Genomic DNA, 14,356 nt, shown 5'->3' with positions numbered 1-14,356 from the left:
TAATACAAGATCTATAAAGAGGTTGAATAAATGTTTATTTTGTTTTAGCGACAAGCTGAAGTATCTTGTCAGGTTCTCAAATGGATAACCAATGGTCTTGGAGTCCTCCTGTGTTATATATAATGATATGGTTTTATTTCTTGCTGCTCAGACTAGATTTTTTTTTTTTTTTTACATTATTAACAAATAACACAAAACTCAAAAATAAGCTAGATTGAGGCATCTCTAGAAACCCTGGATATTTCCTATTGTGTTCCTATTTTGTTTGTAAGGAGCCTATTGTGGGGGTAATGCACAGTACTCAGTACTTGCACTGAACTAGAAGTCTGACTTTTCATTGAATAAATAGTACAGAGTTTACTGATAACTATGATTTAGTTATTTAGCTGATTTACAATGACAAATCTTTCTGTATCTGGTCTGATTCCCTCTTTCATATTAGTTTGTATGCAATTTATTTTTTCAAACTGATTTTATCGCTGGGTAGGTTGGTATTAAGTCAGGATACATATATTTTCCCTAAAATATTTAAGAACAGTGAAACTACAATTCTCCAAATAACTTCATCATTCTCATGGGAGATTGGAGGCTGTGCTCAGCAGACTTTGCCTTTTTTTCTTCTTCTCATTTTCAGAGGAGGCTTTAGGGCTGAAGTCTTCATGATGATGGCTGGGGTGCCTGAACTTCAGGAAACAGCCTACGTTTTATAGACCAACCCTGCAGTTAAAGAGTTTTTGTGTAGAAAAGTATAGCACAAGTTTCATTGACTAGAAGCTATCAAAAAAAGCCATTCCAAACTGGACGCGTAGTAAAAACTAACACTAGGCCTACGCAGAGAAGTCTAGGTACACTTTAGTACTGACAAGTTAACCTATTCGTTGACAGAAGGAAGTGAATTTGTTCCAGCAATGCGGTACAGAATGGTGTAGTTTATGTAGCACATTTGGGGTCACTTAGCTTATTCATGGAAAACAAGGAAATCATTAGAAGGCTTTTCTAAGGATCGATTAGCCCTTTACACTTAAACTTGGATCAGCGACCACAAGGTGCCGTTGGAACCCAGGAGTGATGGGAGTGATAAAGAGCCTCTGTAAGCCTATGAAGAGATTCCATTAAAAATCAGCCATTTCCAGCTACAATAGTCATTTACAACATTAACCCCGTCTGTGCTGGATTTCTGATCCATTTTATGTTTTTCTCATGGATGAAATTTGATTTTCTTTCAAAAACAAGGAAGTTTCTTAGTGGCCCCAAACTTTTGGACAGTAATCTACATCCTGTAATAAAATCTACCATCATAGTCGGGTCTCAATTGTTTACTGTGTGCCAGCTTTACTACAAAGATATATTTCTAAATAACCACATGGCGCTCTGGTGCAAATGTATGTAAACCTCAAAAAGGATATTCGATGAAGAAGCTTGACAGACGCTCTGCTAATGCGCAATGATGGAGGTGGAATATGGGGTGGGGGGGTAAAAAAAAAAAATCTTTGCCATGTACTTTATAAAATAAATCCAGGCGATTTATTAATGTTTTAGAATCAGCATTAAAATATAGATATAGCTGGAAGTAGTAAAATCTGATAAGTCCTGACAGTTTGCACTTGTTGCTTGAATCCATAAGGGACTGAGTTTAATATTACGAGTATTGGGTTCTGGCTCGGTCATATAGAATTATTTCTCCAATAGCAGAGCTTTATTTTTATTTTGATGGGAAATGTGGATTCTGCAACATAACACGATCTTTAATACGGAATGGTTCAATGTCAGACCGCCAATCAAATCCATTCTCCAGGCTGTTTAAATCCCCTACGTCACCCCACCAACAATTTTTGTTTTGTTCTGTTTATTGAAAAGGTGGTTCCTGCCGTTTGGCAAAGTTCACAAAATGTTGATAATTCACATTCATCTTTTCCGCTCTACTTTGCAATATTAGAAATTTTTACATTTCTTGTATCACGTTTTGACACTTGATTGGTCAAATTCTAAAAAAAAAAAACAAAAAAAAAACAAACCTAAAGACTTATACTGATGTTGTGATACTTTTTATTTTACAGTTTGAAGGTTGTGCTTCTATCTGGTGTCTAAAGATGTTCCTCGGCTTTCCTAGGCAGTTTCCCGCGTTCTATCACTCACTGCTGCCTGTGTGTTATGAGAGTTGCAATCAAGAGCAGCTAGAGGGCCCACTCCTGTCTGCCATGGATCATTCAGGTTTATTCCAGTGACCTTTCCTGGCCTAGGCCCATTTGCACTATGGAAGCTGTGCCTTTAAGACATGGAGCCGCGGGAAATAATACGCCTTTTAATGCAGGGAAGACGCCGCGGAAGGGTAAATCCATTTTTGTTCTTGCCTATACATTATCGAGGGCCAAATCAACTCTTTTCAGAAGGGACATACGACAATGGGCTTTATTCACTAAAGGCAGAGCAGCGTTGCAGCTCTTTGACTTCACTATACCTTATGAAGCTTCTTTATAATGAATGGTGAAGTGAGGGAGTTAAAACCATAACTCCTTTCACCTTTAGTGCCTAAACCCCATTGTCTTCCATACTCGCACCCCTTGGAATAGTAACAGGACCTAAAAGGGTCTGATGTGGCCCTTGACACGGCACAGTGAGTTGTGGAGAGTTAATTTGCTTATTTTTGCACTCTTTAGCCTACTCTGGTGGGTTTCTGCTGGGAAATGGGTTGCATAGGAACCATTATAAACAAAGGAGCACAAAAAAAGACTAATAAATCAGAAGAGTCCTTTTGCTTTTTTGAGATTCTGCTTCTTCCATTCTGGCAAAGCCTGGAATTCTCCGGGGGACATCTGAAATATGGACTGAAATTCCTGGCTGGACAGGTAATCCTAGGGGGGAAAGGATTAAAGAGCAATATTACTACTGCATGATACGGTATACTAATCTGCTGTTTTTTGGCACTAATATTCTGCCCAATATGAACGTTATTGGTAAAATAAAGGGGATCATTTGAGCCTATCTAGTATAATCTGATCAATAATTGTTTAAATTGCAACTGTGTATCTAAAAAGAATGCTGGAAGCTTAATGTAACCAGAATAATTTGGCCATGTTTGGTAAATTATACCAACTATTTTGCTTCTTTTACCTCTTTTCTGCTGGGATCCACATCAGCCGGAAGGTCCTCTGTTGTTTTGTTCAACAGGGCTTCTGCGGGATAAACCTTCATCCCGGGGGCCGTAAACTTCGTTTGAGCCGTGAAGGATCCCAGTTCTGTGCCGTTAATTTCCTAAAGGGAATGCAGTAAAACGTCTCGTAAATGCCTGAACCTCTGAAGTCACATGGAAGCTTGCGGCAGAGAATTGTTGTATAGTAAAGATTTTCACAAGATATTTTGAGCGTAGGATTCTCGCTCTGACAGCGATCATCTACCCGCTTAATTTAACGCCTAAAGGTAAAATGCAATATTAGGAACATCGTTAATGGGGCGCAGGGCTTTTAAATCTTTATCTGGGGAAAACGTGATTTGTACAAACTACTTACCAATGTGATCTGCTCGATAACATTATCATCCCCCAACTCAGCCTTCATGTCTTCGTAAGATTTCCTGTTCTGAAACGGTAACATTGTGTTTATAGAACGCGATAGAATCTAAGTATGGTCACGAAGGATGAGTAAAGAAGCGGTAGGACAGGCTGTCGCCGGAAACGTGGATATTGATTATTTACCTCCCACTTAAAGGGATCCCAGGCCAGGAACCACCCTGTGAAGGTGGGGGGCTCGTATCCTTGCTTCACTATAACGATCGGAGTGTTAATGTCACGGCCGCCAGGATGGGTCTTCAGATACTCCTGAGCTGTAAAGGCTGCTTCTGTCTTTTCGGTCTCGTTAGCATGTTTTCCAATCCATAGGAATACCTATAAAAATTAATTTAGAGATGTCAACCAATCACTATAAAGCAATGAGTCCCCTCCTCCCCACCTACGTCCCAATGATAACATGTCTGTATCTCTCATCATATTAATATTGAGGTCAATCATAATGTGGGGATGTGTTTCGAGTTCACATAAAGCTGAGGATTATGGGAATTTTAGTTCACCAATATCCATAGTGATCTTGTCCCTGGCCTTATAGAGTTCTTTCCTGTTTACCTGGTCCCAAGCGTCTAGTAAGAACACGTCATCGTCTTCCAGGTCGTCTTGGGTGAAGTCTGCGATCTCGGTGGCCCTAAAGGTCCCAGTCTGATTAGAGCATTCAAAGAGACGAGGGGTGATGTCGCTGGTTTCTTCTTGCAGTCTGACAAAACAATCAATGAGTATTATCGCCACGGTTACAGGTTGTAGTAAAATATGACATTTTATAAGCAATTTAGGTCTCATTTTTAGCAGGCACCATGAGACCTTTCTTGGGGCATCAGTGGTCAGCAACAGAACATTGGAAAAGAAACACACATGTGGTGGTCTGGACACGCGTTTTACCTCTTGCTACTGGCGTACTGACTCTTTCCCCCGAGGGCCAGCCAGAACTCGGCCGGTTCCTGTCCTTCAGCAACTACAACCTTCTCACCCTTGGAGATGATATCGGCCACGTTCTTCGCCATGAGACGTTCATCACCGCTGCATCCCTGTGTGGGGGGAGGGAGAACGGTGACGATAATAATTTCATATACGTAGAATATTGTCCCATTAATTATCGGTTGTTAACCCGGGCAACAATGGGTTAAACCAGCACAGGCATGCTGTTTTTTTTTATTTAAAGCCACGCCCACTTCAACTCATAAAGCTCAGTGCATCATAATAGGCTGGAGTTATATAAGCAGGTTTTCCATATAAGGCTTGTTAGAGCCACACCCACATTACATCATAAGGCATGGGCGTGCCATAATAGGCTGGAGCTGGAGCAGTGCATGAGCTCAAAAGAGTCTTGAGTTATTTACACAACCGACGACTCCTTTTGTCCCCCAAATTTTGTTTTTTTTCCTCCATTATCAATGTGCTGTTTTCTGATGAATAAAATGTTTTTAAAATTGTAAACGTTTTCATTTGAATCTGTTCTCAACATAACAAAAAAAATGCGGACCCCTGGCAGATACTAAACCAGCAAAGTGAGATAACTGCTGTGATGCAATCGGCTCTCTCATCAGCGGAAGGGGTTAAATCAACCCAGCTAAAATCTAATAGACACCTATAGTATTTTGTGTCATCAAATATTATGGTTATTTAATCCATTTACCCAAATGACATTAAATTCAAATTCGTGAATGTATTTAAATTACCAAGAACCAAGAAAACGTGATGTGGGCGGAGCTAAGTAGCCCTCCAATGAGATCAACGCTGGCACCTTTTGTCAGTAAAACTAACGGCTGGGCTTGATTCAGGATCGTAACATTGTATCCCAGATAAATCCTTTGTTTATTTCCAAATGAATGACGCGGCCTAAGTAAACCAAGAATGGGATAACATACTTCCCAAGTGCCCCAGTTTTCCCAGGACAGTCCTGATTTTCAAGCACTGTCCTGTTGTCCAGTGTAGCTGCCGTGATTCATGAGTAGAAACAAGAGAACAAGAGATCATAATCTAAAATTCTTACCTTTCCACACCACAAGTAGCAGGTCCCTTTCGTCTTCAGCACAAAAACATCATTGGAATTGAGGGAAGAGGCTTTGACCGGTACCTCGAAGGCTTTAGTGTTGTACTCGTTACTTCCATGCACCTGGAACAAGCGGACCTCAGGGGCCGGCTCTGTGCTGTCCGCGCGGGATGTACCACCCTGAAGAGTAAAAACACTGAATAAGAAATTCTAATTCTCTTAAAATTGTATCCATTATAGCTTTCCACCATCATCTAACTTTATCAACCAATGGGGGATGGGCACCTGGCAGGAGGGATGAGGGACTTCCCATAAAAAGGTTAAATATTACTTTTTTTTTTATTTTTGTGTTTTTAAGCTCCGCACTCATGACATTTATATGGCTGGAAGAGCCTCACCTCGTACACCACCATATTGCCCTTGAAGATCGCCATGAGGTGGGCCGGTTCCTTGCCCATTGCTACGCGGACCTGGACCGGTTCCCCGCCGTACTGCTGATCCAGAATCACCGCCTGATAGGCGGACGCCGCGATCTCGTCCTGACTCGCATGGCGACCCTGTCCAGAAGGGAGACATTGATTAACGGCAGGTCATATACCGGTATATACTCGGCCGTCTTCTCTATTTACATGGTAAGACATTGTGAATGAAGTCACCTGTATTCAAGCAGGGACAAGCACCAGACTGTGTAGCCCTGAGAAAATGCCCATTTGCCCCGAGACTGGGATAAAAACCCACGTATGTCTATGAGAAGAGACCTGATCCTAAGTATCTCCAGATATGATTGGGCCGCACCCTTTATATAAGATGATGTCATAATGTGTTTTGCATAGTGACGTCAGAAAAGAACAAATTGCCCCAAAACGTTTACTTTTAGGTATGTTTATAACCCTCGGCGGTCCTTACCTGCCAAATGTAGAGCATGTAGTGTTTCTTGTTGTTGATGAGATATTTGTAAAGAATCAGGTAACAGTCGCCGCCGTAGAAATGGCCGATCCATTTCTTCTCTACTGGAGCCAATTCCACGTTCTCTATTCTCCAGACCTAAAAAATAAATGAAAAAAGGAGAAAAAATACAAATATCAACACCCTGAAAAGTTTGCTGCCTTGTAAACCATTCCCATAACGCCTACATTTCTGAGCTCGGAATAGATATAAAATAATAAAAATAATAATTCTAGGGGCAACACTAAATGTGGAAGCATCACCATGGAAACCAGTGATACATATAGCGCTTTACCCCAAACAATCTATATAAATACACATACTCGTTATGCTTGTACGATGTTCACTGCACCCCCATGACCTATATATTGGCTACTTTAATAACAATAATAATTCTGGGGCAATATTTTAATAAACTAATAATTTTAGGGCAACATTCAAAAGGTGGAAGCGTCACCATGGAAACCAGTGATACATGTAGAGCTTTACCCCAAATTTAAGAGAGAGATAAATCAGTGAATATCATCACCTCTGCCTCTCCGCTTCCATCATCCACCATCTTCTGCTGAGCGGCTAACTGAGGGTTGGCGTGCAAGGTGGTGGCGTCAAATTTCACTTGTTCCACTTTGGCTGATAAAAGAAAAAAAGACGATATGATGATATTAATATATTATATATAATAAAGGACTACAACCAGTAGCCATAATTATTATTGTGTTTATTATTATATATTGTATTATATATATATAGCGCCATCATATTCCGTAGCGCTGTACAATATAATTGCGTTGGTTAAGGGCTATATGTGCTTTTCTGGGCCAGCCATAGAAAACCATGTCGTATTCAGTAGAGCAAGTAGAACAGCTTGTTAAAAAGTTTCCTTTCAATCATTGCCCAGGGCCGGCCCTCCCATAAATGCACCATAGGCAGCTGGCCATGGGGGGGGGGTTCTTCATATCTGTGCCGTCAAAATTAAGCATCACAAGGGACGTTATCTGGTTTTCTTCACTCAATCGCTAAGCATTAAACAGTTTGTTTAATGTTTCATCCTGGAGAACGTAGCTATTTTGGGGGGGGGGGTTGAGGACTCACCCACTTTCCCTACGGTACTCGTCTTGCCCATCCCCACGGTCTGGTCCTTTGTAGTCCACTTTTTAAAGAGCTGTTTAAACACCGCGGACTCCGACCCGTCGTTTTGCACCTCTACATTGGTGGAGGGAGGATAGTTTTTGGCTTTGATAAAATTCTGTGGATAAAACAAGAAAAACGTAACAATCAATCAAAAAAAGCACTTCATGGCTCCTTGCGCTCTGCAGATGCGGACCCTTACGCTGGACAATGTTAAACTGTAACCACGGTTACTAAACTGGTCTCAAGCAAGCAGGATTTTCTTAACCATGAATTTATTGGGTGGTTTCATATCATTCCTTGGTACAAAAATACTTAATAATCTGATACCCCATTTCAGATAAAATTAATTTGCGTTTCCTAGGTTTCCTAGGTTTTTAGGCATTCCGATGATTTTTGCTGATGCGATTTGTAACGCGGTCGCCCTGTTTTTAAATGAATCTAGAAACACAGAGCAACGTCAGTAACTGAAACATAATGTTCTTTTCAGAATTCATAGAATTCTGCTTATTGCCCCAGGAGGTGTTTCTTACAGGGTTTCCCCCAGTAGTAGATCCTTTTTTTCTTCTTTCTAGAGCCTATCGGTGAACCTCGCACTAGGAGAGCCAATGCATGCGGAGCTGATCTGGCCAACATAGACGATTTGTTAGGAGTTAGTCCTACGGAACGTGTTTTGGAACCACTTGGCCCAGACCCCTGGCTCGAGACGTTACTCACCAACGCCCGAGACATGGCTTGTTGTCTCTCCTCTTTTGAAGCGTTCTTTCCTTTCCACACAAAGATCTTACTGCCTCCTTGGTCTAGGATGTAGCAATCCTGTTCATACAGATGGCAATAAAAGTCAAATCAAATCAAGAAACCCAACTGGTAACCGTTATCAGATTATCCCAGGGGGTCCCACTAAATAAACCTTTTGCCCCATGGATCTGCTTTAAGACGCTAGTCTTGCTTGGACAGATCCTATAAATGTGGGGCGTCCCTCTTCTGTGACTGCGATTTTGTTGCAAATGAAGCGTTTCCTACAAAAGTCCAAAATGTGGCATGGAGACTAACGCCGAATATATTCCCTAAAAGCGCCTTCGGAGAGACCGAGACCCTCTAACATGGAGCGAGATCCCGAGTGCCTTTAGCTTGGGTTGAAGCCGTGGACGACTTACAGTGTTGCTCAGCAAATCCTGGGTCAAAGGCTGGGTGGCCACTTCTTGCACCATTATGTTGCCGCTTGAGTCTGATACCCTGCAGACACGGAAGAAGATTGGGTGGAATTAGGGTAAATTAGTATTTTTGGGTAAAACCCCATCGTGGCAAGAAACTCAGCCAGCCCCGGCTAATCCTATAAATCCCATGATTCCCACCAGCCGGACAGTATTTGGGGTCTCCATTATCTGCGTATTTGTGCAATTGTGAGACTCAAGCTCGTCGTCCAGTAACACAACGTATCAACGGGGCAAATCCAGGGGAATGTCAGCTTTTCATCTACTCACTGATACAGTTTGATGGACGTTTTCGCAGCGGTGTCCACCACGTCGTCGGAAATGGCCGGTTTCAGTTCCTTTCTCTGTCCCAAGGTCTGGGTAAGGACCTCCATGAGCTGAGGGGAAGCCTCCTCATTGTCCCCTTCCACCACCAAAACTTGGGCCCTCCCGCCACGCTCACGGTCACGGATATCCTTGGCCAAGTTCATACCCTAGGGCAAATCCAAGCAGTAACCATTAGTTAACAATGAGAAAAATTTATTTATTTTATTTATTACTATTTTATTTTAATTTCCAGATTCAAATAAAAATAATATCACTTTTTAAATCATTCCATAAATTTGAGATAAATCCGGAACGTACCCTCAGTCTTTCCGTCCTGTTGCTATCGGGTCCGTTCCACTGGATTATTGCTTTCCCGAGGTCCACCAGGAAAACATCACCTCGGTTGAAACTGTTCCATTCCATGGGTACCTGCGATTATACGTGAATTAAATCACTAATTAAAAGGGCCCTTTCCAGAAAATGGAGGCAAATACTTTTTAAATGTCAATAAATTTGTGATTATAAATATCTTTTAAAAATATATAGAATTCTTTAACAAGCATATTTCTAAAAGAAGAAGAAGGGAGAAGAAGGAAGGCGAAGGGAGAAGATGGAAGAAGAAAGGCGAAGGAAGAAGACAGAAGAAGAAGGGAGAAGAAGGAAGGCGAAGGAAGAAGAAGGGAGAAGAAGGAAGGCGAAGGAAGAAGACAGAAGAAGGAAGAAGACGGAAGAAGAAGGGAGAAGAAGGAAGGCAAAGGGAGAAGAAGGAAGATGAAGAAAGACGAAGAAAGGTGAAAATAAATTATAATATTGAAAGTGATGTTTTTTCTCACGCATAGACTACAGTGTTATATAATATAAGACTCTATGACGGCACAAGGAGCGCTGTCATCTTTATCTTTGGGGTAGGAAGGACTCACCTCTCCTGCCAGAACATTCTTCTTCCCTTTGACGTGTAGGAGACGCTTGACATTATATGTATTGGTCTCCACTTGCTTCATCCCGGAGGCTGCTCCCCCGTTTTTATAACTAACGGGAAAAAAGATGAATAGAATGAAGACAAAAACGTAATAATTATTCCATACCCGGGGATTTTCTAAACTAGCCGTCCTGGATACTTTAAATATTAACCCATTAATAGCCTGTCACGCAGATTCTATTGCAGTAACTCGCTGGAAACCGTGACCGGTCAGGAGGTGGAGATGTTCTGAATAAAGTCACCTGTGTTCAAGCAGTGATTCAAGCAGTGATATAGAAGGGAGAAAAGGGAGAATATGAAGGAGTTGGCTCCAGATTGTGTGACCCTGAGAAACTGCCCCTTCACCCCGAGATTGGGGTAAAAACCCTGAGAATCCGTTTATTCCCCTCCTGAATACCCCATGGAGCGATACCTACACAACCCCCTGTTTGAAGTAACCCTTAAAGACGTCACTCTCATAACCCTGGGCTTCCCGATGCTGCACAGCCACCCCTCCGAGGTGGTCGTCCATCTGGATGGTATAAATGGCAGCCGCTCCTTGTTCGTCCGTCGAGGAATTTCTCCCAACCCAGAAATGGATATCATAAGTGAAATTCTTCCCGGTCTTGTGTGTCTGAAATAAACAAAAGGAAAAAAGGGGGAAAAAAAGGAAAAATAACTAGTATTAGCGACAAACAGCACAAATTGGGCAAAAATTATTACTTTAAGCCTCAAAAAGTGTCTTCGGCTCCGTTATTTGGCTCCTCTTTGGATTCATGTTTACTTTTCTCAGTTAATCATTGGATACATTTCAAAGCCTTATGTATAAAACACTTTAATAAAAAGTTACGGATAAATGAATGTTTTTAAACATTTGCATTTATTTGTGATATTAAAAGCAACATAATGTATAGAATAATATATATATATATACACAGTGTATATATATATATATAATAATAAAAAGAACTAAGTGTTTCTAGAACGCCACCGAAAGACGAAGCAGTGAAAGGAAGATAAATGCCGATAATTATCTCAGTAAAGGCAGCGGTCCCACAGGAGCCGCTCACACGCTCTCTCCCCGGAGATCTTTGCCCCCGCGGGGTATTCCGTGTATAAGTAGCCGGGGCTGTTACATAATAACATTTTCTGGAGATCGCCATCTTTTTTTCTTTCAACCTGCCATACGACGGAGCGAGTGTATCAAACGTGATTCTATTACCTATTTGAAAAGTGGCTTTGTTACCATAGCAACCCGAGTAATTATTCGATCACCGCAAACCTCCATGGGTTTCCACGAGCGATTCCACGACATCTTAGTGATGGAGACGTAGAAAGACTTTTCAAATCTTACATCCCAAAACCCCCTATTTATCTTCTCTAATCAGGGGGGAAACATCCAATTTTACCGACAACATAAAAAATCTTCAAATCCAAGAGTGAAAAGTCCGCAGAGTCTTAGAATTTAGATAATAGGTTAATGTCCTTCTACCGGGGGGGGGGGCAATTGTGACCGAGGGACATTCTCTCTGTGATGAGTAGATGATAAAATACAGATTAAATAGGGGTTAAAAAGCAAAATTTTAGTTTTTATGATTTTATTTAGTATTTATTAGCCCCTGTTGTGTGATTTCTCGAAGATCCAGATCTACAGAGGCTTTTATCACTCCCATCACTCCTGTGTATAATTGATGGTTAGAAACCCTTTTGATCGGCGGTGTAAATATATACATAAACATTCATAGATAATGATAAACGCACCATTAGGAGGATATAACAATCTCCGTCGTAAAAGTTTCCAAAGGTTTTTTCCGGCACGGGAACCATTTCCATATTCTGCAAGAGAATGAAACGGAAACATCGGACGTTAAAAGTCAGCCGGACCTGTCTGCGCATGAATTACGTTTCCATTAGACTCCCCGTGATTATTAAATCTCTCCCATTAGTTACATGCTTAGGACTTCTACCCACAGCGGGACCCCTCACTGTATTACCCTCTACCACTTCTGCTGGGAGGCCGTTCCCCTTATCTAGCACCCTCTCAGTAGACTTTGCATACTATTCTTTGTTGGAGATATAGTGAGATTTGCGTACCTCGATCCTCCATATTTGAAGCCCCGGAGTGGTTTTATTGAGAGACTTCGTGACTTTTTCCGTGAGTTCCGGCATCTTGGAATATCAGGTGGATAAACGTCACTTAGAAACCTGTGCAAAGAGAAAATGTGGTTATTATCCTCCAATCAGAAGCTTGTGTCCGTCACATGCGCAACCATAATCTATATGAATGAGAATCATCCTTCATCATCACTCCGCATCATAACGAACCCGTCCCAGGAGCTTCTCCTGCGCGGGGGCATAAAGCTGACCCTATAGGCATATTATACATTATACAGTATACGGGGCCGGCTCAGCCCTTCCTGCGCGGCGGTTATCCGTATTGACGCAGATACCGCATTCTACTTAATAAATGACATAAAGTAAATCATTGGCTGATAAAGTAATGTTTTGGTATCGATTATTTTTCTGTTAACTAATAATCGTCCCCGGGTTTGCTAGCGTCTCAGCATTCCGGGTCACGGGAGCCTCGGTCGTTGGTTCTAGATAAAGTTCAACAGAAATGAGGAATAAGCATTTACACTAAGTCTGGATCCTTTCTGTGCTCCTATTCTGAGATCTCTATTCTCTGCTGCCCCCTTCTGGCGGGTTTGTATTATAGCCCAAATATGTTCTGATCTGCTGCGTTTATGGGTCGGGCTGAATGATCCCATCCAACAAGCTCTGCGTTTCCCTAAATGATCCGTTCTGTACCCAGCGCCAGAGATCGGGCCTCGCGGACCTCGTACCCCCTAACCAATATAACAATCAGGGCAAGGGGTGGCACCGGTCAACCTGGGGGGGGGCAAGTCCAGCCGTGAGGCTCAGTAATACACCAGGAAAACACACGACACAAGGAGAATTATACTAAACTCATAGAAGGACCACAGAAAGGATCCAGTTGTGTACATATTACCCTAGTGGCTAAATGTGGAACTGCAAGTAAAATAGAGAAATAAATTCAGATCGTGGTCCAAAAAATGTTTAAATCAGAACAGCCCGGGGGGGGGGGCAATTGTTTCCTTTTGCCGTCCCTCCTCTGCTAGCAATCCTCAGCGTCCGTTACAAAGATACAAAGTAACTCGCGAGTCGGATCTCTTCATATCTTTGTACGATGACCCCGGCGGCGGCGCTCGGCTTGTGGTTATCTTGGTAATTTACTAAAATCTGCCACACATTCTGTCTATAAAACCCATAAAACAGAATAAAAAAAAACGATAAAAATAATCATCGACCCCGACGCCCAGCGGCAGTTTAAATAAATCCGGGTTCCTCCCCAAAGGGAACGGCGGCTTCCGCGACACATTCTGCAAGCGACTGCTATTATTATTATTATTAATTATTATTTATTGTTTCATATAGCGCCATCATATGCCGTAGCGCTGTACAAAGGGTAAGCATCACATCACAAGTAGTATATAACATAACAATTCGACAGGAGGTGAGGAGGGCCCGGCTCAAAGGAGCTTACAATCTAGAAATATAAAGAACTTCTATCCATGCTGTCATTTATTTCCGAATATAGTTAATAACGCCCACATATTCCGCAGAGCAGTACAAAGGGCAGATACCAAAATAAAGAGCGAAAGCCACATTATGTTGGTTGCTACGGCGATTGCACTGATTCTGCCATCGGTGTCTTCATACATAGCCCCCCCCAATATAAAAATAATAGGTGACATTCAGAGCAGGGCGGTGGGACCCCAAAACGTCTAAAATAACCAGACGCTGGGTGGGATTTAATGGTCGTTGGTGGGGTTACTGGTTTGGGGTGAAGCGCGTATAAAAATGGACAAAAAAAAGAGTCACTATTGGGGTTGGGCGACCAGGCGGCTCCGTTACGGGGAAAAGTATATTTAGGGCAATTATAGTAATAAAGATTTGGCTGTTTGTCGCCCTATATTAGGGAATAAAAGGGGCTTCGTTTCCCAGGTGCCCCCCGCACAGGTGAGGGGGGGTCTTACCTGCGTGTCAGGTGTGGCCGGCCGTCGGGAGAGCAGAGCAGACCTGCACGGAGCTCCGATACCTGCAGACTGTCTCCTGCCTGCGAGTACCGACCTTTGTCCCAAACCCCCGGCAGCTCGGCCCGTCATCTGTGTTTCCCATATAAGGGCATACGTCTCAGCTGGTGAGAGGAGGCAGGTACAGACCTCTCCCCG

The 14,356-nt window shown here is 42.3% G+C and overlaps 1 protein-coding gene across 1 annotated transcript; it reads right to left on the bottom strand.

The window, feature by feature from the left end:
- Nucleotides 1-1,829: 1,829 nt before the first annotated feature.
- VIL1 (villin 1) lies at nt 1,830-14,287 on the bottom strand. The gene is made up of 20 exons (XM_053471051.1): nt 14,162-14,287; nt 12,198-12,308; nt 11,865-11,939; nt 10,541-10,737; nt 10,066-10,174; nt 9,464-9,574; nt 9,110-9,312; nt 8,783-8,861; nt 8,343-8,441; nt 7,590-7,743; nt 7,027-7,127; nt 6,459-6,596; nt 5,951-6,109; nt 5,553-5,732; nt 4,442-4,587; nt 4,115-4,259; nt 3,692-3,880; nt 3,507-3,575; nt 3,112-3,252; nt 1,830-2,852 (listed from the first exon to the last, which is right to left on the bottom strand). Exons 2-20 carry the CDS (start codon nt 12,270-12,272, stop codon nt 2,739-2,741), a joined length of 2,484 nt encoding a protein of 827 aa, XP_053327026.1. The 5' UTR covers nt 12,273-12,308; nt 14,162-14,287; the 3' UTR covers nt 1,830-2,738.
- Nucleotides 14,288-14,356: the final 69 nt, after the last annotated feature.

This window comes from Spea bombifrons, chromosome 7 (assembly GCF_027358695.1).
Source record: "Spea bombifrons isolate aSpeBom1 chromosome 7, aSpeBom1.2.pri, whole genome shotgun sequence".
In the NCBI taxonomy this organism is placed as follows: Eukaryota; Metazoa; Chordata; class Amphibia; order Anura; family Pelobatidae; genus Spea; species Spea bombifrons.
The sequence above is the reverse complement of the archived record's forward strand: the minus strand, read 5'-3'. Positions and strand labels throughout refer to the sequence as shown.

Bases quoted from the DNA above. Each gene is read 5' to 3' on its own strand.
- VIL1 (XM_053471051.1), bottom strand. From the start codon at position 12,272: ATGCCGGAACTCACGGAAAAAGTCACGAAGTCTCTCAATAAAACCACT. The intron at 11,940-12,197 runs GTACGCAAATCT...ATTCTCTTGCAG, and splicing joins TTCAAATATGGAGGATCGAG to AATATGGAAATGGTTCCCGT. The intron at 5,733-5,950 runs GTGAGGCTCTTC...TTTACTCTTCAG, and splicing joins GCAATATGGTGGTGTACGAG to GGTGGTACATCCCGCGCGGA.